This window comes from Neofelis nebulosa, chromosome 4 (assembly GCF_028018385.1).
Source record: "Neofelis nebulosa isolate mNeoNeb1 chromosome 4, mNeoNeb1.pri, whole genome shotgun sequence".
Lineage (NCBI taxonomy): Eukaryota > Metazoa > Chordata > Mammalia > Carnivora > Felidae > Neofelis > Neofelis nebulosa.
Window position 1 is genome coordinate 162,907,732 of NC_080785.1, and position 26,669 is coordinate 162,934,400.

Consider the following 26,669-nt stretch of genomic DNA (forward strand, 5'->3'; position numbering starts at 1 on the left):
ATGGTTTAGATTGCAGTGAGCTTTGACGACGTGGCATTGGACTTCACCCAGGAGGAGTGGATATTACTGGACCTCTCTCAGAGAAACCTATACAGAAACGTGATGCTAGAGAACTACGAGAACCTGGTCACAGTAGGTAAGTAAGGCTGCCACCATTCCTGATATGGATCATGTACTTAATGTGTTTCCAGGCTTGGTGATACCTAATCTGAAACAGAATTGGAAATAGGAGATGCATAGTCCCTGCACTAATGGGCTGTAATCTGCAGTGGGTATTCTGGAAATGTGGCTGTAGGGCCCACAGTAACACCATCGCTCTGCTAAGAATTTAATTCTCAGACTCCATTTTTGACATTCTGAATTATAAAGCTGGGGTTGTTGCCCTATCTTCTATGTTCAGTAAGCTATCCTGACGATTGTGATGCGCTCCAACGTTTGAGACCACTGCTCTAGTGATTTCCCCATCAGAAAAGGAAGATCTCCTTTCCTTATCTCCTTTATTTCCTTTGGGTTTTTTTTTTATGTTTATTTATTTATTTTGAGAGAGAGAGTAGGGGGAGGGAAGAGAGAAAGGTAGGGAAAGAGATAGGGGGTGGGGGGGCGGGGAGAGAATCCTAGGCTTTGACAGTGCAGAGCCTGATGCAGGGCTCGAACTCACAAACCACGAGACCATGATTTGACCCGAGGCAAAGTCAGATGCTTAATCGACTGAGCCACCCAGGTGCCCCTTCTTTATTTCCTATTTGAATAAATGTCTTATGCTTTTTATTTTATTTTATTTTTTATTTTTTTATTTTTATTTTTATTTTTTTTTGTCTTATGCTTTTTAAATATATATGTGCATTTGTTTTGGCTTTCAGGGGTCAGAGATAATGATTTTTTGTCACAGAAAGGGAGCATTTGCCTTTTTGGTCCTTTGGAATAATTTCACTGCTTTCATTAGAAATAAGAGTTTTAGGGGGCGCCTGGGTGGCTCAGTCGGTTAAGTGGCCGACTTCAGCTCAGGTCATGATCTCGCGGTCCGTGAGCTCGAGCCCCGCATCGGGCTCTGTGCTGACAGCTCGGAGCCTGGAGCCTGCTTCGGATTCTGTGTCTCCCTCTCTCTGACCCTCCCCCGTTCATGCTCTGTCTCTCTCTGTCTCAAAAATAAATAAACATTAAAAAAAAAAAATTAAAAAAAAAAAAAAAAAGAAATAAGAGTTTTAGGGGCATCCGGGTGACTCAGTCGGTTAAATGTCCAACTCTTGATTTTGGCTCAGGTTGTGATCTCATGGTTCGTGAGTTCAAGCCCCACGTCCAGCTCTGCGCTGACGGTGCAGAACCTGCTTGGGATTCATTCTCTCTCTCCCTCTCCCTCTGCGCCCCTCCCCTGCTTGTGCTCTGTCTCTCAAAGTAAATAAAAAACCATTAAAAAAAAAGAAATATAGTTTTGGATTCATCAGAAGCCTTGTGATCTCTTGCGTGAGTCTCTCCTATTAACGTACCTTTTCCTGTGGACAGAATATCAACTGTCGAAACCTAAGCTGATCGCTTGGTTGGAGCAACAAGAGCTAAGGGCAGTGGAGCAGGGTATTTTGCAAGGTGAGTGTGGTGACAGACATCACTGGTGAATGGGAAGCATGTCACTGGTCAATCTGAGGTATGACATCTTTGCAACTTTAATGTGTAACATTTTTAAGATACATTTTGTCTCAGGGCTGAAGCCATTTGTCTTTGATGTTTTGGGATACCTTGAACTTCTTTCAGTCTTCTATTGAAAATTTCTGTGATGTCACAAATGACCTGATTCTTCTACAGGTTTATCTTTGGCGTGTCCTTGTTGTCCACATGTTTTTCATGTGTCTACTTGATCATATTATGTTACCTGGACAATATTTTGATAGTTTCACATCATATTTGGTTTTCAGAAAGTTATTTTTTAGTAAGCCACTAAAGTGTGTTCCCACACACTTTTCGTTGTATTTTTCCCATGAACAAACTGATGCAATCTTTTTTCTTTCTTATTTCACTAATTTTAATATGAAAATAAAACTGAGTCTTATTTTAAGATTGTTTAGCCTATGGTTTATTTCTACAGATGTTTGAATCTGTGTCTTTGTTTTACTTCAGAATGGGAGACAGGACTTCAGACTAAAGGGTTAGCATCTCACCAGGATTTTTTTGGAGGAAAAACAGCCAGTGAAATACAAAAAGTAAGACTGATTTGAGATATTTCTTTTCTTTTTTTTTTTCTTTTTTTTTTTTAAGTTTATTTATTTATTTTAAGGGAGAGAAAGAGAGCGAGCGGGGGAGGGACAGAGAGAAGGGGAGAGAAAGGGAATCCCAGGCAGGCTGCACACTGTCAGCCTGACTCAGGGCTTGAACCCACAAACCATGAGATCATGACCTGAGCTGAAATCTGATGCTTAACTGACTGAGCCACCCAGACACCCCTTTTTATGATATTTCTTCTATTCCGCATTCAAAAAAGATTGGTAGTTCTGTTATAAAAACTCAGTGCAGTTTGGAGATATTTGAGACAAATGGCATTGACCAAAGACAAAGCAGTCAGAGATACTCTGAATATGATGATTTAGGGTTTATAATCTAAATCTGTTTTTGAAAATTGTTGCTTCCTCGATACCACAAGTACACATTCCCCAAGATATAACTTGTCATTGAGTCTTTAAACATTTTCATGAAATTTTACTAGAAGGGTGCCTGGGTGGCTCGGTCAGTTATTAAGCATCCAGCTTCAGCTCAGGTCATGATCTCACGGTTCATGGGTTTGAGCCCTGCGTTGGGCTCTGTGCCCCTCCCCTGATTGCACTCTGTCTCTCAAAAATAATAAACATTAAAAAAAGTTAGGGGCTCCTGGGTGGCTCAGTCATTTGAGCGTCCAACTTCAGCTCAGGTCATGATCTTCCAGTTCGTGGGTTTGAGCCCCAAGTTGGGCTCTGTGCTGACAGCTCAGAGCTTGGAGCTTGCTTCAGATTCTATGTCTCTCTCTCTCTGTGCCCCTCCCCTGCTCACACTCGCGTGCGTGCTCTCAAAAACAAACAAACAAACAAACAAACATAAATAAATAAATAAATAAATAAATTTTTACTGGAATGATCATGAGAGTAGAATAGATGGCATCAGTTTTTGGCAGAGGAATTCCCTGGTTTAACCTGAAAGAAATCAACAGGAACTGTATTTATGTAATAAAAGTGGTTGGGGCGCCTGGGTGGCTCAGTCGGTTAAGCGGCCGACTTCGGCTCAGGTCATGATCTCGCGGTCCGTGAGTTCGAGCCCCGCGTCGGGCTCTGTGCTGACAGCTCAGAGCCTGGAGCCTGTTTCGGATTCTGTGTCTCCCTCTCTCTGCCCCTCCCCCGTTCATGCTCTGTTTCTGTCTCAAAAATAAATAAACGTTTAAAAAAAAATTAAAAAAAAATAAAAAATAAAAGTGGTAAGAGTCCTTATGTTTTTAGCATTATAAGGTTGAAACTTATCAGTCTGAAAACACTGTCATCATCTTTCATCCCTTCATCAACAGGAGAGGACCCACCATGGAGTAGAACTCTCTGACTGTGAGCAAAGTGGGAAAGACTTGAGGAAGCACTTCAACCTTAAGGCACACGTGAGAACTCAAAATAGAGAGAACGCTTTTGAGTGTAACCCGTATCACAATGGCTTCCTTACTCCGCAAAAGAAAAACTCTACTAGAGAGAAGCTTTCTGAGTTGAATCGGTGTGGTAAAATCCTGTGCCTGACTCCACCTATCATGTATGAGAGAACCAGCCTGGCAGGGAAGTCTTTGGAATGCAGCGACTGTGGGAAAACATTCATTAATCATTCCCATTTTCAGGCGCACATGAGGATTCACACTGGAGGAGATTTCGATGAATGGAAGCCGTTTATAAGAGCTTCAGTCTTCTCAGCAGGCCATACTGAGCATGTGCAGACACACACTCAAGAACCCCATGAATGTAAACAATGTGGGAAATCTTATGCAGATTCCAAGTGCCTCAACAATCATGTCATTCGACTTCACACTGGAATAAAACCCTTTGAATGTAGTGAATGTAGGAAAGCCTTCGCTACATCCTCCCGTCTTTATGTGCATTTGAGACTTCACACCGGAGAGAAACCCTATCGATGTAAAGAATGTGGGAAACACTTCCAGTGGCCCTCGCTCCTTCGTAAACACGTTCGAACTCACAGTGGTGAGAAGCCCTATAAATGTAAGGAATGTGGAAAAGCTGTCAGTCGTTCGTCAGTTCTTAATGAACATTTGAGAATTCACACTGGAGAGAAGCCGTATAAATGTAAGGAATGTGGGAAACGTTTTGCTTGGCTCTCGGTCCTTCGTAAACATGTTCAAACTCACAGTGGTGAGAAGCCCTATAAATGTAAGGAATGCGGGAAAGCCCTCAGTAGTTCCTCAATTCTTAACGAACATTTGAGAATTCACACTGGAGAGAAGCCGTATAAATGTCAGCAATGTGGGAAAGCCTTCACTAATTCCTCACGACTTAGTGTACATTTGAGAACTCACACTGGAGAGAAACCCTATCAATGTAAGGAATGTGGGAAAGCTTTCGTTTGGCCCTCGGTCCTTAAAAAACATTTACGAACTCACGGTGGAGAGAAGCCCTATGAATGTGGTGAATGTGAGAAAGCCCTTGGTAGTTCCTCGTATCTTCATGAACACTTGAGACCTCACACTGGAGACAGACCCTTTCAATGTGGTGAATGTGGGGAAGCCTTTAGGACTTTCTCCTATTTTCATAGCCATTTGAGAAATCACTCTAGAGAGTAACCCTGTGAATGTAAGCACTGTGGGCAAGCTTTCACTGCTGCTTTCATCTGGATTCAACACTTAAGAATCCACACTGGAGAGAAGCCCTGTTGATGTAAGGAATGTGGGAAAGACCTCACTTGGTCCTCCAGGCTTCACAAGCGTATACAGACTCACAGTAGAGGGAAGCCCTGTGAGTGTACGGGATGTGAGAAAGCCTACACCACTTGCACAACTGCAAATACACATTTGAAGTCCCACTGGAGAGAAGCCTTTTGAGTGTACACACAGAGGGGAGGCGTTCACTGTTTGCTCAAGCCAAACTCCATGCGTAAAAACTGATACCGCAGAGCAACGCCTTAGACATAAAGGAGTGCGAGAAAGCCTTCACGTCATGGTCACAACGTAACACCTAAAAAATGTACCATAGATTATGTACAGAATAATTGTGACCAAATTTGTTACCCAGTTGATTTCAAAAACATGACCACCACACGGGGGGAAAGCTGTATGAATATGAGGAATGTGGAAAAGTCTCCAGGTGTCCCACTGAATACATGAAAAAACTCACTAATTAGATGCCCCGTGAAGTTAAGCAGTGTGGGAAGGCAACCAGTCTCCTACAGAGCACGCTGGAGGAACACAGTGAAGTGGTTAAATGTAACAGACGTGGAACTCAGCTTATAGGATGGGTTTATATATCTGTTCTGAACATGTGCCACTCTGCCCTGACCATTTTGGGGAAGGGTCTGGCTTCCTGCCCCTGAGAGTTTTGCTAGTCTAGTTTCTACACCTTGGTTGCAGCCTGGTCCCAGGTGAGACTACCACCGTTAGACTTAATGCTGTTCAAGCCACCCGGGTTGTCTGGTCACGTGGACCTTGTCTAATACCGTGAAGACGATGAACATTTGAAGTAGTTAGTTCACTGCTCAGAGAGTCCACTGATGGTGCCTCATGGAGGTGAAGGTGTGGGGGTGGTATATGTCTTTAAATTTCCTGAAAATGCTCTTGGTTCTGTCTCACACCTGATCTTTCTGGGTCAGAAAAGACTTTAGAAATGGTGAGGGTTATACACCCAGATTTCATAGCTCTGCAAAGAGAGCTACACACCCAGTACTGGGTTAGAAAATACTTTCAATCTCAGTGTGTGGAGAGGTGGGGAACAGAGCTCCTAGATCACCACAACCCGGAAGAAGCCAATTATGTTGTTTGCCTGTGTTTAGAAATAGCTGCAGCTGGCACATGACTTGCTGGCTAGTTTCTCATCCTTTCATCTGTGGGAGATAGAGAACCTTGTGAATATGGCAAGTCCTGATAATCTGAAGTAGTTGCTGCCACCACTGGCAGTTCTTCAAATTGGCCTTTGGATAGAGACGCAGAATCCACCAGAACCTTGTTTCCGTACTGAGTTGACACATTCACACACTCGTGACCCTTGAGCAGCCTTTAGTTTTGTTGTGGGTGGCCTTGGAGGCCACAGCAGCTTCATGTCATTTTCGTTTGGGTTTAAACCAGTGGAGTACACGCCGAGTCAAATGTAGTGATGATCCTGATCAGAAGTGACCTGGGCACATTTGTCTTAGGTTTATGTTTGGAGGAGGTTGGGATATGAAGTGATTCTCTCGGGTGTAGGTGGGGGTGTAGGCTTCACTGCTTCGTGTGGGTTGCAGTATAGAATACGCTGGCCTTCGGTGGCATCATTGGATGATGCAAAACCTACCTGTCCTCATTCCAACGATCTGATACCCTCATCAGTAACATCTGTGTTTGTCAATAACCACGCTTGCCGACTTTTTGTCTCATTAGGATCCTCTTTTCGTAGTCTGATTGTCTCTTCCTTAATAAGAATGTCTTCTAGATGGGGAAATATAAAGCACTTTCCACCTGGTGGGTCTCACTGCTGTGACCTCCTTTTCCTATGGGAGAAGCCTGGCAGTGTATTTCAGTTCTGCTGGAACCATTCTTCCCAGAGAAGCTTGATTGCCTCAGTGATCTACACTGTGGTACCCCCCATGCTGGACCCCTTCATCTACAGCCTGAGGAAAAGGATGTGATGGGGGCCCTGGGAAGTCTTTACCTAAGAGAGTGGGCCCTGATGGGCCACTGGTCTCAGAACCGAGAGGATATTGTGGGCCCCAAATGCAAATGTTGTGGATTTAAATCTTGTGGTTATTTTTCTCTTGTAATAGAAACTTCATTTCCTCTGTTCCCAGAGCACCCATGACGTGCTTGTATTTTGTCTTTGTATTTGTTTCTCAACAGCCTCTTTAGTAGTTCCTTTGTTACCTTTCTTCCCTAATTACAGTTCCAAAATTCTTTGGTCAGATTTCCTGTAGCCATTCCTGACATGGCCAACATTAGATGTGAAACACTTCCATCAAGTGCTGGCCTGCTTTCCTCAACTGCCCTCTCAAATGTTGATACTCTTCAAGTGCATTTATTTGGGTGCATTATTCACATGAAGAAGGGGCATGAAAAGGCTACTACAGTTGTAATTAAAGTCCTTGGCCATGTCAAAACTGTTCATCCTGTTTTACATGTATAATTTCATGCAATTATGATGTTTCTTACAGAGATCTTCTCATTTACCCCATTTCCCACAAATAGCTTGTGATTGCAGTGGATTCTACCATAGAAACAGGGATGTGATTTTCAACTTCCAGTGTAGGAATGTGATTTGAGTGGTAGTTTGCTTAGGAGTTTCTATGTAGTATGTTGCATAGGAGAAGTCTGAGATACTGCCTCATTCTTTGCCTTCTGTCGTCCTCCTATCAAGTGTTAGCTTTTACACTGATGGCAATAAGAGGAAGAAAATTGTGGGGAGGATAAAACATCAGTTTCATCTTGGAAAGGGTGAGTTGAGGAGCCTACAGAACACCTCACTGGTAACAGTATATCAGAGGTCAGTTTTACTCGTGTGTCCATTGGTCTGTACTGATGCAGGTATAAGTCAAGGACATACTTCTCCAGTTTGAGAGCCTGCTTCTCTCCTCTCCTGCAACACACATACTCACCACCATATGCAGCAATGACTGAAAAGTGACCAAATACATTTTGGATACTACTGGCTTAGCCATCTTTTGCTTTGATTTAGTTATGTGATAAGTTAACTTAAGATTTCCTTAAGATTAATGCACTGAAATTCCTGGGACGCAAGATGGCAGAATATGAGGTCCCCACTTGGATCCCCCCACAGCAACAATAATCAGTCAGCCTTCCATGAACAAAAGTGCTCTGTGGAAGTTTTGGAATCCAGGTAGGAGACTACAAAACCCGAGTAGAGTCCACAAACTAGGAGGGTCATTTTGAGAAGGGACACCTATGCCCAGATGGCCGGCTCACTGGCTGTGGTTCCAGCTACACATGTGGAAACAGCCATGTTGTCATGTGGACTTCGCTACAGCCCCATTTGGCCTTGTGACCAGTACCATCACTCAGGCCCTGGAAGGAAACACATCCAGCCATGCCTCTCAGGTAACAGGCCTGCTGACCTCACTCTGAGATGCAGACTTTGAGCAAGCCAGCCGGTGACCCACCTGAAGCCTCTCTTTTAAAAAAATTTTTTTTGATGCTTATTTATTTTTGAGAGAGAGAGAGACAGACAGAGCATGAGCGGGGGAGGAGCAGAGAGAGAAGGAGACACAGAATCCAAAGCAGGCTCCAGGCTCCAGGCTCCAGGCTCCAGGCTCCAGGCTCCAAGCTGTCAGCACAGAGCCCGATGCGGGGCTCGAACTCACAAACCGTGAGATCATGACCGGAGCCGAAGCCGGAAGCTCAACCAACTGAGCCACCCAGGCGCCCCCCACCTGAAGCCTCTCTTAGCTGTGGTCTTCCCCACAGAGGAATCCAGAAGGACATGTGTCCATCTGTGAGCCTGGAGGCAGGCCTACTAACCTTGGTCTGACTGCAGATATTAAAGTAGCCTACAACCCAGCTCCCGGCACCAGGCCACGATATAGGAGGAGTCCTGCCCATCCTAGGACCCTGGGGGAGACTTGCCCATCAGTACCCCCTGAGACAGGCCTGCAGAACTTGGTCATGGCTGTGGGCCCTAAGTAGCCTTGTGAATTGGCTCCAGGCCCTTTCAGCTGTGGTCTGGGGCCATTTGTGCCTGCCTAGTCGCACAACTAGAAATGTTACCACCATCTTTGGACCCTGAAGAGAGTGCTTGTCTTGGTGTTGGCCAAGGTCTTGGAGGGACGTCCTTTGACCAGGGTCCAAAAAAGGATGATGGCCCTGACAACGGGACAGTATAGCACAGACTCCAATGCAGACCTAGTAGCAGCCATGTGACTGGTGTCAACCCCACTTGACTATGATTCTGGAGGTAGAACCCATCAGTCCAGGGACCCATACAAGACAGTTTTTACCTATGAAAACAGTCTATACACTCTTAAAGGGATGTTTGCTCTTTCAGTTATGGAGACACAAATGGCAAGCCCCGTTGCCTGCAGATAGAGCCAACAGACCATTAAGTAGCCTACACTGAGCTGAGAGATGAAGGACTTTCTGTAACTATGTGACCCTAGAACGACTGCAAGAGTGATAGATTACTCAAATGTGCAGATCTAACACAAAGAGGCAATGATCCCAAGAATTAGGTAAACATGTTACCACCAATGCAATTAACCCCAAGCTGAACACCTACAGCGGCAAATGCAACAATGCAGGGCTCAAACTCACAAACCATGAGATCATGACCTGAGCCAAAGTCGGGTGTTGAACTGACTGAGCCATCCAGGCACCCTCGTATATAATTTTTTTTATTTTTTTAAGTTTATTTTTTAATTTATTTTGAGAGAGTGCGGAAAGGGCAGAGAGAGATGGAGAGAGAGAATCCTGAGCAGGCTCTGCACCATCAGCACAGAGTCTGATGTGGGGCTTGAACTCACGAACTGTGAGATCATGACCTGAGCCGAAACCGAGTCAGACACAACCGACTGAGCCACCCAGGCTCCCCCCTCATATATAATTTTTAAAAACTTTTTTGGGGGCACCTGGGTGGCTCAGTCGGTTAAGCGTCCAACTCTTGGTTTCAGCTCAAGTCAGGATCTCATGGTTCCTTGAGTTCAAGACCCGCCTCCAGCTCTGTGCTGACAATGCAGAGCCTGCTTGGGATGCTCTGTCTCTCTCCCTCTCTCTCTCTGCCCCCCCTGCCCTTGTTCTCTCTTGCTCTCAAAATAAACATTAAAAAAACAACATTCAATGATATTTAAGAAAAATTAAAAACACTTCTTTGCCTATATAAAATTTAATGATTTATGCAATAAACATGAAACATTAATGTAGCAAAATAGGTATCAGTTCAATAGATGGGTACAAAACATTTAACGATTCACATGAACAAGCCTGGATGAAATATGTTTTAAATCAGTATTTCAAAAGATCTTTTATTAACTGTACAAAGATAACCCACTCAAAATCACAGCAAATATAACTTTAGAACCATTCCTGAATAAGGGAAGAATGCCCAGTGTTAGTGGTTTTTCACAAAGCAAGAACAAAAATATATATGTGAACAAAATATGAAAGATTTATAAAATTGTCATTACATTGAAAACACAAGGAATCAATGATTAGAGTTTACCATTACGTCCAGTGTAACCAAAAACAAATAAGGGGAGGGGCGCCTCAGCTCAGGTCATGATCCCAAGGGTTGTGAGATGAAGCCCCCCCCCCCATCAAACCTGCGTAGGATTATCTCTCCCCTTTCCCTTCTCCCTGACTCGAGAACTCTCTTGGTCAAAAACAAAAAACAAACCAGACTTCTTAGCTATATAAAAATTAAAAGTTTCTACAGTTATTAATGAAACATTAACAAGAGACATCAATTCAATGTATGCATAAAGCACGTTGCATGATGTACATGGACATTTCTTTCACTTTTTATTGATGAACAACTGACATACAATACTGGATTACCTTCAGGCGTCCACGTAGCAATTTGATATATATATCCTATACAACGCACACATCCTAAAATAGTCACCACAGTAAGTCTAGTTACCATCTGTCACCAAAGTTGTTACAATGTTGGATTGGCTTATATTCCCTATTGTGAACATTATATCCAGTGTCCCAGTTATTTTACAACCGGAAGACTGTACATCTTAATCCCCTTCACTTATTTCCTCCATTCCCTCCCACTCCCCTCCACTAAGTCTTGAGTAGATGTACTCTAGTCCTGTTTAAAGAGATCTTTACCAACTGCACAAAGGCCATCCAATGAAAACCACAGCAAACGTGATTAGGGGAGCAACTTTATAACCATGCCTGAAGAGAAGAATGCCTGATATCAGTGCGATCTCACAAAAACAGATATGCATATTTGACACAGAAAAAGGAAAGACTTACAGGAACTGTCATAACAATGAAAGCAAGGCATCAACGACTAGACTTTAGCGTCGTGTCCAACGTAAACGACAATCAGAGGAAATCAAGGCCTAGAGACGGGATGGACTGAATGCGGTAGACAGACTATGTGACGGACTCTCGGGCTTAACGACAAGGACAACGACCGTAGAGTCTCCAGGACGTGCAGGGAGGCCGGCAGGAAACCATGACTGCGCAGGATGTGGGGTTGAGCCCATTGGCGCCCTGCCACCGCCCCAGGGAGCTGGGGCCCGCCCCCCACCCCCGGCTCGGTCCCCACCCCGCCCCGCGCAGGGTCCCGCCCCCGCCCGTAGCCGCGCCCCCATACCTGGTTCCTGCCCCAGCCTTGTCCTCCGGGCGGGATCCAGGCCTCAGGCCCAGCGCGAAGCCCACGCCCGAGGGAAGCCCAGTTCCGCCGTCTGAGGTGGAAGCCCCGCCCCCGGTTCCCGGCAGGAAGCGGAAGTGGTGTCACGCGTTCGCCGGAGTTTCTTCGCCTGCTGCTTCGCGCAGCATTGAGCACGTTGGGCTGCTGGTGGTTGGACGTGGGCTCGCTGTGGTGGGGAAGGCGTGAAGGGAGGCAGGACGTGGGAGTCCAAGGCCGGTTTTAGTCGGGGTCGCCGATGGGCCTGCTTAACGGCCGGGCCGCGCGGCTCGCATCCGCCTAGACCGCCCGACAGGCCGCTGAGGCCGGCGGTTCTGGCGCGGAGCCGCTGTGGTCCTGCTGTGGGAGGGCGCGTGCGCGGGGTGTTCGTGGCCACTGTGCTCGCCTGTCCTGCAGCGTGCAAGCGGCCTTTGTGACTTTTGTCCCAAAGGAAAAGAGTTTCTGCTGCTGGGAGTGGCCCAGACTCCGCCCCGTTACTCGCAGCCTCAGGGACCCGGCCGGTGAGCGTTCTGGAAAGTTGGGTCAGCGGGGCCTGTGTTTCCTTTCGGTGGGGAAGGGAAGAGGCAGTTTTATCTGAGAATGTGGCTTTGTCTGCGCTCGTCTTTTCTTCGGGACACACTGTCTTAGGCAGGTGATATGCTTTCTCGGCTGTGTGTAGTGTGCATGTTTCAGTACCTAGTTATACACACGTGCTCCACTGGTCTTTGTACTAAAGAGAAACCGTTTTCACGTCGCTTTTCCTGAGACCCTCCTGAGCCTGTCCATTCCCACCAAGTTGCGAGCCAGGGAGTCCGGGAGAAAAGAATGGAGGCGTGAATACTCCATTTTCAGAATAACTGGATTTCCCATTAACAGGGCATTTGGACTAAGTTTTTTCCCGACATTTTTTTAGTAAAATCTTAAACCTAAAGGAAATGTAAGCAACTGTTGCTATGAATGTGCACCGAAGCAGATTCACCCATTTTCGCATTTTGCGTGGTTGCGCTCTTTGGATAAAGAAATGTATTTTTTAGCGGGTTGTTTGCGAGTAAATAGGAAATAAATTGTAGACATGATACATGACCTTTAAATACTCAGAAATGCATGTTTTAAGTATGAGGTTTTACTACTGAAATCATAATACAGTGATTCAGCCGCGAAAATTAAAAATGTTATGCAATATGTACTGTATAAAAAGTAAAATTTTCCACTTTACCTCAGAATATGTTTTGGATCTCGGATGTATTCAAGGTTTATATATGACAATTGTTTGTCTCTTAGGCTCTTCTAACTTGGGGCAGAGCCATTGTTTCTTCATGATACTGACTTGGAAGCCTCACACACTCTTTGCGAAACTCAGAGTTTCTGAGATTCCTGATGTTTCCGTGCTGTCTTTATTTAATTTTTTTTTAATGTTTTTTTTTTTTTTTTTTTTGAGAAAGACCGAGTGTGAGCGGGGGAGGGGCAGAGAGAGAGAGAGGGAGAGGTAGAATCTGAAGCAGGCTCCAGGCCCTGCGCTCTCAGCACAAGAGCTCCACCCAGGGTTCAGACCCGTGAACACCAGATCCTGACTTGAGCGGAAGTCCGACGCTTGGAGCCACCCCAGGCGCCCCTATTTATTTATTTTAAATGTTTGTTTATTTTGGGGAGAGGGAGACTGAGTGGGGGAGGGGCAGTGAGAGAGAGAGGGACGGAGGTTCCCAAGCGGGCTCTGAGCTGACAGCAGAGAGCCCACTGTGGGGCTCAAACTCACAAACAGATCATGACTTGAGCTGAAGTCCGCCTTTTTATTTTTTTAATTTATTTTTATTTTTAATTTTTTTAATTTTCGAGAGAGTGGGCGCGAGTGGGGTAGGTCCAGAGAGATAGGGGAACAGAGGTCCAAAGCGGGCTCCCTGCTGACAGTAGAGAGCCTGATACAGGGCTGGAACTCAGAAACTGGAATCATGACCTGAGCTGACGTCGGACGCTGAACGGACTAAGCCACTCAACACCCCTGTCCTCCCAAATCCATGCTTAATCGACTGAGTCACCCCAGGTGCCTTGCATGCTGTCTTTATTTTCTGTAATTTCATACACTGATAAGTGAGTCCAGTAACCAGGCTTGCCAACTTTTTGTCTGAAAAGGCTCAGGTAGTAATGTAGCTAAAGTGCTGAAAATACAGGTTCATATAAGAATGCCAGGTAAAGGTTAGTGAGTAAGTGCAGGTGGGCTGTGAAGATCAGGTCCATTACTGTCTTGGAGTCCATCATGCAGGGTCTTGTGGCTCAGGCAGTACTTCTTGCCGAAGGGGGAAGTTTAGGTTTCCATCAGGGGATCGTTTGCCCACATGGTCTTTTGTCTGAGTTAAGAGGGAACCTGGAAAGAAGACCTTAATCAGTTAGAAAGTTTGAGGTTAAAGTGGAGGTGGCTGAAGTCCTCTTGCATTGAGTACATTCTGCTTTGCTGGCCATCCGGCCTGGAATTCTTCAGCTCTGCCTTTGTAGTTGCGCAAGCAACCATACCCCTTACTAAACAAATGTGTGTGGTTTTGTCTAGTAAAACTTCATTTGCACAGTAAAAAAAATTAAAAAAAAAAAAGGGGGGTGCCTGGGTTGCTCAGTCTGTTGAGTGTCTGACTTCGCTCAGGTCATGATGTCACAGCTTGTGAGTTCGAGCCCCACGTCGGGCTCTGTGCTGACAGCTCGGAGCCTGGAGTCTGCTTGGGATTCTGTGTCTCCCTCTCTCTCTGCCCTAACCCACTTGCGTTCTGTCTCTGTCTCTCTCAAAAATAAATAAACATTAAAAAAACAAAACTTCATTTGCAGAAACAGGCCTGTCAGTTTTAGTTTCCGAACTTCAGTTTCAGAGGCTTCAAATCTGTCACAAACTATTTTGTGGGTGATGTGTACCTAATTATATTGCGTAAGGAGTTTTAAATGTACATCAAGTGTCATTTGATCTCCATCACAGTCCATTTGTAAAGTACTCCTCAAATTTAGTCACAGTCTCATGAAAATATTTTACCTAAAAACTGTTATCCTGTAATAGCTTGTATAGTAATCAAAATGGGAAGGATGTAGCAGAAGTGAAAGCCTAGTTTATGCAAATAAATACATGCACATAAATAAACAAATACAAGGATAGACAAAATGTGTCAACCCAGTACAGTTTAGGTTTAGTTTAGGTTTCTGGAATTGGTCTTGAGGTGATTATAGATGTCCATGGTTTATTTCTTCAAAGCCAATCCTCTATTTCCCAGTCTTTGGGCAAACTGGATGTTGGTGTTAGTCTTTGCAGTTCCCTCAGCAGTGTCAGTATTATTCCTGGATGATTATATCCAGTGGTGGGGAGTTCCAGGATCCTCCTTTTAACTTTTCCTACTATAATGGCCCTTACCCTACAGGTCAGAGATACGGGAATTCTGCCAGTTGGCAAGAATGTCTATATTGCAGATACATTTAGAAGCTATAGCTGTGTTTAATCTGAGTTCATTGGACTTTTTATTTATTTATTTTTATTAAAAAAGAATTTTTTTTTACTGTTCATTTTTGAGAAGGTGGGGAGACACAGAATCTGAAGCAGGCCCTAGGCTCTGAGCTGTCAGCATAGAGCCTGACGTGGGGCTTGAACCCACAGACTGAGATACCTGAGCCGAAATTGGATGCTTAACCGACTGAGCCACCCAGGCGCCCCTGGAGTTAAGATTTTTTAAAAAATTACTGTGCTATGGGTGCAGAGCCCTACTTGGGGCTTGAACCCACACAACTGTGAGATCATGACCTGAGCTAAAAGCAAGAGTCGGATGCTTAACCATCCAGGTACCCCACTCCTTGATTTGTTGATATACATTGGAAGAGTAACAGAGATACAAACAACTCACAGACCCTACAGGTGATGGAGAGTAATAGGGAAGTTCACATTTGTACAGGGCCCTTCACCCCAAGACTGGGTCAGACCTTATTGTCAGTGATATCATTGCAGTCAACTGGTTGTAAAGAAGTTTGCTGGGTTGCCTGGGGCAGAGGTAGTTGGCACAATGGGCAAGCATTTGAAAACCTCTGGATTACAGTCAAGCCATGACTGGTGAGCAGATGAGTGGAGGGAACCATGGGTGACAGCAGGTATAAGAAACAGCACCCGAGTATCCACATTAGGGGTTCTGTGGGGAAGAAGTTTACAGACATGCCCTAGCTGGTGGGTGAGTGCTCAGAAGCATGAGACCCCACACTCATATTAGAGTACTTAACTACATCTCCTAAAACCTGGGATATATATTTTGTCAGGGACTGTTATTTCAATGTAATCTAGATAGATGTACTGTGTTTTTTATAAATTAAACTTTTTTTTATTAAATGAGCCTCCACACCTACCTTGGGGCTTGAGCTCATGACCCTGTGATCCAGAGTTGTATGCCCTGTTGACTGAGCCAGCCAGGCGCTCCTAGTTAGATGTGCTTTGAGTGACGTAGGGACTCTGGGGTCTTTGTCTGTCAGTCAGCAATCACTTGGTGCCCTCACTGAGCCAGGGCCTATGTCACGTATTGGAAAATAAAGGGCATCTTTGATACCCAAAGAGCTCTCCAAAAGAAAATGGATCTCCATGTCAGACAGCATTGTCATAAATCATTACTACACATAGAGTTCTTTACGGTAGATGATTCAATATCTCTAATATGATTCAATTTCAAGATTTGTATGTACCCAATAATATTGCACAAGGTATAAACCAATGCTTGACAGAAACATAAGAAAAAATGGACAAGTCCAAAATTCACTGGGAGACTTAAGAATGTTTTTCCCTTATTGTTTCTTTAAATAGAAAAAAGTCAGCATATATATTTGTAAACGTTTTACAAACTGAGTAACCTATCTAGGAACTGATAGAAACTGAAAGAAATCAGAAACAGATTGTCTGGAATTAGGGTGAGGGAGTGAACTAGAAGGCTGAAGAGGGCTTTTCAGGGAGACGAGTATGTTGTCTGTGTTTTTAGAAGTTCAATATGCTGTCCATTCTCTATTTTTTTCAAGACTGATAAGGTAACTACAGTTGTTAGAGCTCATCCAGAAAATCCTTAAGATCTACACCTTTGATTGCATAGCACTTACATCTCCATCAGAAAAGGAAACAAAACCAAATGGAAAAATGTTTGTGCACGTGCCACAAAAGTAAACACATTTGTGGGCTTATTCAGCCCAAAGGCCCCATTTTGAGACCTCTAGGAGTAAGTGCAACCTATACTAGCATTTGAGATGCACTGTTTGTGACAGCTTGTTATTTTCAGGGTTCTGGTCTTTTCACCTGTAGAATAAGAATTCTTGGAAAAAAAGATTTTTGGGTCATGAGGGTTAATTTCATTTATGGTAAAGAAACTGGAACTTCTCGTGTTTACCATCATTTGGATTCAGTTTTGTAGATCAGCATTTGGGCTGCTGTTCTGTGTTTAATTTATTGAAAAGTCATTAATTTTTGTAAGTTCATTTATTTATCAGAGAGTGTGTGCACACGTGTGGGAGGGGTAGAGAGAGAGAGAGTGGGGGAGAGACCATCCCAAGGAGGCTCCACACTGTCAGCGTGGAGCCTGATGCCGTCTCGAGCCAGTGAACTGTGAGATCATGACCTGAGCTGAAATCAAGAGTAGGATCCTTAACTGACTGAGCTACCCTGGTGCCCCAAGAGTCATTAGTCTTTAACATAGGAGTTATCGTTTGAACTGTATCGGGTTAAAAGATATTAAAGTGAGAAGGAAGCCTTATGATTTTTTTTAATGTTTTATTTTTGAGAGAGACAGAGAGAGCACAAGTAGGGGAGGGGCAGAAAGAGAGGGAGACATAGAATCTGAAGCAGGCTCCAGCTAATAGCTCAGAGCCTGATGCAGGGCTCGAACTCAAGAGCTGTGAGATCATGATCTGAGCTGAAGTCAGATACTTAGCCGACTGAGCCACCCAGGCAAGAAGGAAGCCTTATTAACAATGGAGTAAATATAAAAACCTGGTGAAAAACAAATGATAATACAAAAAGAAGGTTTTCTGGGAAGACTCATAAAATAGACCAGTGTGAAACACAGACTGATTTGGCATTGCTCCTTTGCCAGGGTAAGGGGAAGTGGGCAAACCTTAACTGAACTGAGCCTCAGTCAAGACCCGTTGAAGCTGCTGAATACTTGAAATGTCTTCTGAGTCTTTAAAATCCTTCCATCATTATTTTTCATATATTTTTGGGTCCTGTTTGGAACAGCCTATGGTTTTTTTCTTTTTCTGTCTTTACCTTGCCCAAGAAGCAATCCAAAATATTCATGTATACCTTTGTGCTTATATATAGGATAGTCTTTATTTTCTCACCTATTTGAGTTTTTCCTCCATAAGCACTTATGAATGGATGTATCCATTAATAATTGAGTATCTTGTCCCTTAGGAATGTTGGGTCATTAAATCCTGGGACATTTTTTGTATATTTCACTGTTTTCTGCCTAGCACAGGACCACAATTATCTTAATTGTTTGTGGAAAGAATGAAAGAATAAACCTATTATGATAACTTAAAAAAGGAGGTTCAGGGCTCCAAGCCACTGTAAGCTCCATCAACCAAAGCTCAAGGTATTAACTAAATAAAACACTTCATTTTTCTCTTCTATATAATGTCCAGCAGTATTCTAGGCTAATACTAGCCAATGGACATATGACCTGCAGGCCATGTATATGATTAAAGCTTTTCTGTACATGAAATAAACAAAAAGAGATCATACGTAATAATGTACTTTATCCCATCTATTCCAAATATTTCAGCATGTAACCCATATAAGAATTGAAGTATTTTTTTTTTTATTTTTTAAATTTTCTTCAAATTTTTTTTTAATGTTTATTCATTTTTGAGAGACAGACAGCACCAGCAGGGGAGGGGCAGAGAGGGAGACACAGAATCTGAAGCAGACTCCAGGCTCTGAGCTGTTGGCACAGAGCCTGCTGCAGGGCTCGAACCCACAAGTAGTGAGATCATGACCTGAGCTGAAGTTGGACACTTAAATGACTGAGCCACTCAGGCACTGCTAAAATGGAAGTATCTTAAATTCTTTAAGTCATAGTAAGATTTCAAAATTCACTGGACGTAGAATTTTTATGACATGTACTTTGTATGTGCATGTAATAAATACAGTTGAGAATGTAGATGTATTTAAGTTTACCTAAACAAAATTTAAAATCCTGTTTTACTAACTGCATATCAGGTACTCAATAGCGTATGTGACTGGTGGCTACTAAACTGGACAGTGCAGGTCTAGATTGACAACTGATCATATTTGCGAATAAGAACCTCAGATCACACATTTGAGACAAGCCTATCTGCATTCAAATCTGGATTTCTTTTTCCTAATTGGAGGGTGGTGGACCAATGATTAGTGTTCTATGAATCTAGCTTTATCAGCTATTAAGTAGGGCTAGTGATATCTATTGAAATGGGTTGTTATGCTAATTAAGTGAGCTGGTATACATAAAGTTAGTGAGACCGGTATCTGTCATATACTGATTTGCAGTGAATGGTAATTGATATTAGTGACTTTCATGCCATAGATTATATCATTTTCAGTCATTTCCCACATACCACCTTCAGAGAGACAGCTAATGTGTGATGTTTGATGATGGATTGGCAATGCTTGCTGATTAATGATTGGTATGAAAAGGACTGTGGGTATCCCAATGTCAAGAATAATGAAGATTGTCATATTCACCTAGATTCATAAGTTGTACTGAAGTGATCAAATTTCCCAGTAGGTAGACTTCACCGTCACTCTCCCAGGATGGCAACCATTGACTTGACCTATGGTAAGTCATTATTGATTCTCATTTCCAGAGAATTCTAAAGGTCATCCCCACACAACCTGGAGTCCAACAACCTGGTCCTAAATTAGTCATACTGCTGTTCTTTTAGAAAGAGCTGAAATATGCCAGAGAGTGCTATTATCTAAGCTTCCTGGTGTGTGTGTTGGGAATTGGTGGTACATAATCTCATTGATGAGTTTTATTATTTTGGGCAAATAAAGAACCAAATGTTTTAGGGGCTAAGTTTCCATACCTGTAAAATAAGACCATGACCTCTTTCTTCATGGGTAGCATGTCTAGCAAGTCCCTTTTCTGGCTCCAGGTAAGGCAGGGCTGTTGTATTTTATGGCAGTAGTGTGTGTTTCTGTGAGATTTCTCATGCAGGGATATATGGGGATCTTAAATTAGGATGGAATGATTTTCAGGTGGGTGATTCTGGGAAGTAGGGTCAATTCTGTATTCTGAAGTATCCTTTCCATTCCCCAAGATCTTCTTTCTAGGAATCCTTTCTCCCATCCTGAGGAAAACACAGAGATAGAAGGGATGGTGGCTGTCAGACCGAAAAATTATAATCAGGTAATAAAAACATATCAATCAACAGAAAGCCATATTTACATCCACCAGGTGAACACATTGTTTCTAGGCACACCTGTGTCCTGAGCTTCCTAAAGCAAATAAACTCCAGACAAGGACTGAGTCCCCAGATGAGTTTCCTCTGGAAGTAGAAACTCTCCTATCAAAAAGGGATTACCCTGAAAAAATTCTGGTATTTCGGTAATCAATCTGGAAGCTCATGGATTCCAAATGCAGGCTTCCGCCTTGCTGTGAGCTCTGACATGATAGTATAAGTGTCCTTTTCTCAAAGAATTCAGTTATTCTGTGCTGTTTATGAAGAATCTGTAGCATGCTCAGGAGTGTGTTCTAGTAGAGGAAACTGAAGACCTACTACTGTGGTTAAGCTGACATAAGGTCTTGTTTAAAAGGTGACATTAAAACCATATGAGTGGAGAGGAGCAGTGAGTGAGTCTAGATTGAGAGAAGAGTACCTAGGACCACAGAACCATGGGAGGATAATGAGAAACCTCATAACCCTGCATCGGTATTGAGTCTCCCGTCCTCATTCTCCCATGAATGTTGGCGGAGATGTTTCTTGTCTCAAGCCAATCCTGGTGTGATGGTTTAGATTGCAGTGACCTTTGACGACGTGGCATTGGACTTCACCCAGGAGGAGTGGATATTACTGGACCTCTCTCAGAGAAACCTATACAGAAACGTGATGCTGGAGAACTACCAGAACCTGGTCACAGTAGGTAAGGCTGCCAACATTCCTTGTAACATCTTTAGGAACAAATTTGTACTATGTATTTTTGGTGTTCCAGCCTTGGTGATGCCTAATCTGAAACATAATTGGAAATAAGAGATGCATAGTCCCTGCACTAATGGGTTGTAATCTTTAATGGGTTTTCCATAAATGTGGTATTAGGGCCAATAGTAACTAACACCATCATTGTTAGGAATTTACGTTGTCAGACCCTGGGTTTTGTTTTTAACATATATATATTTTTAATGTTTATTTATTTTTGAGAGAGAGACACACAGCACAAGCTGGGGAGGGGCAGAGAGAGGGACACACAGAATTGGAAGCAGCCTCCAGACTCCGAGCTGTTAGCACAGAACCTGACGTGGGGCTCGAACTCATAGACCACAAGATCATGACCTGAGCTGAAGTTGGACGCTTAACTGACTGAGCCACCCAGATGCCCCAAATCAGACCCTACTTTTGACATTCTGAATTATAAAGCTGGTGCTGTTGCCCTGTCTTCTGTGTTCAATAAGCCATCCTGATGATTGCAACACACTCCATCCAGCATTTGAGTACTATAGCTTTAGTGCTTTCCCCATCAAAAGGAAGGTCTCCTTTCCTCACCTCCTTTATTTGCTGTTTGAATAAATGTCTATGTGCTCTGTAAATGTGTACATACCTTTGGGTTAGGCTTTCAGAGTCAGAGATAAGTAATCTTTTGATTTGCTTTTCTAGTCCTTTTGAAATGATTTTACTGTTTTCATCAGAAGCTTTGTCATTTCTTACACAGTCCTCTTCTATTAATGTACCTTTCCCCCTGGACAGGATATCAACAGTCAAAACCCAGCCTAGTAGCTAGGTTGGAACAAGAAGAGTTGAGGACAGTGGAGAAAGGAGTTTTCCCAGGTGAGTGTTGTGACAGATATCGCTGGTGAATGAGAAGAATGTTACTAGTCAGTCTGAAATATGGCATACTCGCAATGTGTAAAATTTAAGATTCATTTTGTCTCATAGTGCTGAAACCATTTGTCTCTGATGTTTTTGCGTATCTTTAACTTCCTTCCCTCTTTTACTTAAGCTTTCTATGATGTCACAAAGTGACCTGTTCTGTTTCTTCTTTAAGATATCATTTTGGTAAACTTAGTTGTCCAGAGGTTTCCTACTTTTCTACCTTGATAATAGTCTGTTTTTGCTCACTATATTTAATTTTCCAAAAATTATTTTTTAGCAGACCACCAAAGTTTGACCATCTGCACTTAGTGCCAAATTTTCCCATAGACAGACTGCTGAAATCTTTTTTCTTTATTGTTTTATCAACACTTTTTTAAAATGTTTATTTTGAGAGAGAGAGAATCCCAAGCAGGCTCCACCTGTTGGCATGGAGCCTGACATGGGGCTCAATCTCAAAACCGTGAGATCATGACCTGAGCCAAAATCAAGAATCAGATGCTAAACTGACTGATCTACCCATGTGCCCCCTTTTTCACAGTTTTTAATATGAAAGTAAAGAAAACTGAGTCTTATCTTTTTTTAATTGTTTAACCTGTCATTTGTTTCTGCAAATGCTTACATTTGTTTTACTTTAGAATGGCAAACTCAACATCAAAGCAAAGAGTCACCATCTCTCCAGGATTTGGGGGAAGGAAAAACAGCCAGAGAAATTCAAAAAGTAAGGTTGAGTTGTGATATCTCCTATTTTTCCACGTTAAAAAAAAGATTGGTAGTTTTGTTATAAAATCAGTGCAAGTAGGAGGTATTTGAGACGAGTGGCATTCATCCAAGAGAAAGCAATTCAGAGATACTCGATTATGATTTGGGAGGATAATCCAAACCTGTCTTGGAAGTTGTTGCTTCCTAGATACCACAAGTACAAGTTTCCACATATATAAGAGGGATTGAGTCTAAACATTTTCCTACAATTTTAATGGAATGTTTCTAAGAGCAGAGTAGATGGCATCGGTTTTTGTCAGAGGAGTTCCCTCATTTAACTTGAAAGCAGTCAGCAGGAGCTGTGTTTATGTATGAAAATGGGAAGAATCATCATGTTTTTAGCTTTATAAGTGTGAAATCTGTAATGAATCTGAAAATCCGATCATCAACTTTCATCTGTTTATCAACAGGAAAGGACCCACCAGGGAGCAGAGCTCTCTGAGTATGAGCAAAGTGGGAAAATCTTAAGCCAACACTTACTCCTTAAGACACACATGAGAACGGAAAATAGAGAGAACACTTTTGAGCATACTCAGTATGCCAACAGCTTCCGTCCTCTGCAAAAGGAAAGCTCTACGAGAGAGAAGCTTTCTGAGTTGAGTCAGGGTGGTAAAGTCTTCCACCTGACTCCACACAGCATGTATGAGAGAACCAGTCTGGCAGAGAAGCCTTCTGAAAATAGTGGCTGTGGGATGACGTTCATTAGTCATTCCCACTTTCAGACACAGGGGAGAAGTCACGGTGGAGGAGACCTCTATGAATGGATGCTTCCATTTCCAGGGATCTCAGTTCCCTCAGCAGGTCACCCTGTGTATATGCAAATGCACACGGTTAGAGAACCATATGAATGTAGGGAGTGTGGGAAGTGTTACGCAAATGTGAAACGTCTCAATAAACACATCAGTCGATTTCACGCTGGAATAAAACCATTTGTGTGTAGCGAATGTGGAAAATCTTTCTACACTTCCTCACACCTTTATATACATTTTATGATTCACACTGGAGAGAAGCCCTATGAATGTAAAGAATGCGGGAAACACTTCCAGTGGCCCTCAATGCTTCGTAATCATGTTCAAACTCACACTGGTGAGAAGCCTTATAAATGTATGATATGTGGGAAAGCCCTCAGTAGTTCCTCATATCTTAATCATCATTTGAGAATTCATACTGGAGAGAAGCCCTTTGAATGTCAGGAATGTGGGAAATGCTTTGCTTGGATCTCAGGCTTTCGTAGACATGTTCAAACTCACAGTGGTGAGAAGCCCTATAAATGTAAGGAATGCGGGAAAGCCCTCAGTAGTTCCTCAATTCTTAAAGCACATTTGAGAATTCACACTGGAGAGAGGCCATATAAATGCAAGGAATGTGGGAAAGCCTTCATTAACTCCTCACGACTTAATGAACATTTGAGAATCCACACTGGAGAGAAACCCTATGAATGCAAGGAATGTGGGAAATCCTTCCATCTTTCCTCAGGCTTAATTGGACATTTAACAGTTCACACTGGAGTGAAACCCTATCAATGTAAGGAATGTGGAAAAGCTTTTGCTTGGCCCTCATTCCTTAAAAAACATTTACGAACTCACAATGGATAGAAGACCTAGGAAGTGGTGAACGTGGGAAATTCCATTTGAGAACTCACACTAGAGCGAAGCCCTGTGAGTGTATGGAATGTGGGAAAGCCTACACCACTTCCACATCTGTAAATACACATTTGAAGTCCCACTGGAGACAAGTCCTTTGAATGTACACACTGACTGAAGGCCTTCACTGTTTCCTCAAGCCTAACTCAACATGTAAAAATTGACCCCAGAGAGAAACTGTGAATGTAAAGAATGTGATAAAGCCTTCACATTGTCGTCATGACTTACTAAAACACCTAAAAATGCACAATGGATAGAAGACTTACATACATGATAAACGTGGGAAAGCCTCAGTTTTTCCAGTTCATTTCAAAAACACGAAAGAAGCCACATTGGAGGGATACCGACTGAATATGAGAAATGTGGGAAAGTCTACAGGTGTCCTATTGAATACATGGAAGAACTCCCTAACTAGATCTTGTATGAAGTTAAGCAATGTTGGAAAGCAATCAGGACACCCTACAACCCACGCTGGAACAACAGTGAAGTTGTTCAATGTGTAAGAGACGTGTGGAACTCCGCTAATAGGATGGTTTTGTAGACCTGTGAACATGTGCCACTCTACCCCCACTATTTTTCGGAATATTTTGGCTTTCTTTATTCAGCTATCTGTGCTATTCTAGTCAAGTTTCTACACCAGGTTGCAGTCTAGACCCATGTGAGACTAGCAGTTTTAGACTTAATGCTATTCAAACCACCTGGGTTCTCTAGTTGTATGGACCTTGTCTAATACTGTGAAGATGGTGACCACTTGAATTAGTTCACTGCTCATGGAATCCATCTGTATTCCCTCCTGCTGGCCAAGGTGGGTGACATATGTCTCTAAATTTTCTGGAAATGCTCTTGTTCCTCTCACACTTGATCCTTTGGGTCAGGAAAGACTTTAGGAATGGTGTGGGTATACATCCTAATTTCATGGTCCTAGAAGGAGAGCAAGACTCCCAGTAGTAGGGAAGGAAATAATGTGTTAATTTTTGGTAGCTTCCCAGTGAGAGGTTGGGAATGGAGAATGTTCTCTTTGTTCTTACATCACCACATCCTGGAAGAACAATTATGTCATTTGTGTGTGTGTTCAGGAACAACTGCATCTGGCATGTGACTTGGTTAGTTTCTCATCCTTTTGTATGCTATAAAACACAAAACCATGTGATTATGGCAGGTCCTGGTATCCTGATGTACTTGATGCATCACTGGCAGTTCTTGAAAGTGGTCTTTGGATAGAGACACAGACCATCACAACCTAGTTTCAATTTTGTGTTAACACATTCATTATACCTGTGACACTTGAGTAGCCTTTGGTTATGTTGTGGGTGGCCATGGAGGCTGCAGCTGCTTAATGTCACTTCCTATGGGGCTTAATGAAACCAGTGTAGAACATTCCGGATCAAGCTTAATGATAAATCCTGATCAGAAGTGACCTGGGCACATTTGTGGTATGTTTGTGTTTGGATGAGATTGGGTTACAGTGTGATTCTCTTGGGTATGGGTGTGGTCTTCACTGCTTTGAGTGGGTTGCAGCATATAATACATTGGCCTTCCTTAGGTGACATAATTAGTCATCTCAAAGCCTACATGTCTTACCTAACCGAACTTGTTCACAGTCAAATGAGACTAAGTCCTTGACTTTACGGTTGAGGTAAGTACTGCAGGTTGGCCTTATCTAACTACTTGGACTAATAGTAATATCGTTATTAAGTGCTGCATGAGATAAGTCAAACAGGTGAGCTCCGAATCTCTGGTATTAGTGGATAACAAAGTTGTATATGAAGTGGAAAAAGTGCCAGAAGTCTGTTTATTTTTCATGTTTTCTTAATGAAAAGTTCTTAGTTTTGTGAGTCAGATTTATAATTTTCTCATGTATCCAGATATTTTGTTGTACCTTGTTTATATATATTCTGTGATCTCATATTTTTGTATTTATGTAACCCATCTGAAGTACTTTAGTGTATGGTATGACTCTGTGTCTGATTGTCTCTCTTGCTTAGATATCAAAATTACCTGGACCATTTATTGAAAAGATAATCTTTCTTTTTATCTCTCGATAGTGCCACTTCTGTCATTGCTTAGATTTCCATATATTTGTGTGTTTCTAAGTATGATTAATTGATTTTCCAATGTTGAACCAATCTTGTAATTATAGAAAAAACTCAATTTGGATATAATGAATTCTGTGTTCAGCCTGAATTATTTTATTTACTGGCAATTTGAGACGTCTTTTGGTATTTATTTTTGGGTAATAATGGGGTGTAGTCGTCTTTGTCTGTCATTGCTCGAAACTTTTTTTTTCCTTAAGTAATCTCTGTGCCAAACTAGGGCTCAAACTCAAGACCCTGAGAGTGAGTTGAATGCTCTACCCACTAACCAAGCCAGTCAACCCTGAAATTTTTAATGAAAATTGGCCTATTCTTTAGTAAGTGCATATACTTACTTTATGAATCTCTAAATCATTTTTGCAGATTAGAATTAGAATATTTTATGCACTGGACTTTCAACCCATAAGCAATGTCTCCCCCTATATTTGCATGCAAAGACACTTAGTGTATTCTAATCTTCAAAAAAAAATTTTGTATTTTTTTGGTCTACATTTCTCTGAAAATCAGTGGTGTTGATCATCTTTTCCTGTGTTGGCCATCTGCCTTTTTTGGAAAAATGTACAGTTGGGGTCCTCTGCTTATTCTTTAATTGGATTTTTTGATGTTTAATTGTGATTTTTTTTTTCTTTTGT

General features: G+C 42.6%; 1 protein-coding gene across 4 annotated transcripts in view; it reads left to right on the forward strand.

Annotated features, from left to right (window-relative positions):
- Window positions 1-26,110, forward strand: part of LOC131511048 (zinc finger protein 426-like) — a 35,037-nt gene extending 8,927 nt beyond the window's left edge. The window contains exons 1-7 of one of the 4 annotated variants that reach the window (XM_058728865.1): window positions 11,480-12,016; window positions 19,238-19,291; window positions 19,776-19,864; window positions 20,472-20,598; window positions 21,417-21,497; window positions 22,178-22,260; window positions 22,712-26,110. In XM_058728865.1, coding sequence (XP_058584848.1) covers window positions 19,267-19,291; window positions 19,776-19,864; window positions 20,472-20,598; window positions 21,417-21,497; window positions 22,178-22,260; window positions 22,712-23,896 — 1,590 coding nt within the window. In that variant the 5' untranslated portion in view covers window positions 11,480-12,016; window positions 19,238-19,266 and the 3' untranslated portion in view covers window positions 23,897-26,110. Of the gene's footprint in view, window positions 1-9; window positions 137-1,500; window positions 1,582-2,109; window positions 2,193-3,517; window positions 5,358-11,479; window positions 12,017-19,237; window positions 19,292-19,775; window positions 19,865-20,471; window positions 20,599-21,416; window positions 21,498-22,177; window positions 22,261-22,711 lie in introns of those variants that run through there. The other 3 variants (XM_058728866.1, XM_058728864.1, XM_058728868.1) reach the window with 3 other exon arrangements.
- Window positions 26,111-26,669: the final 559 nt, after the last annotated feature.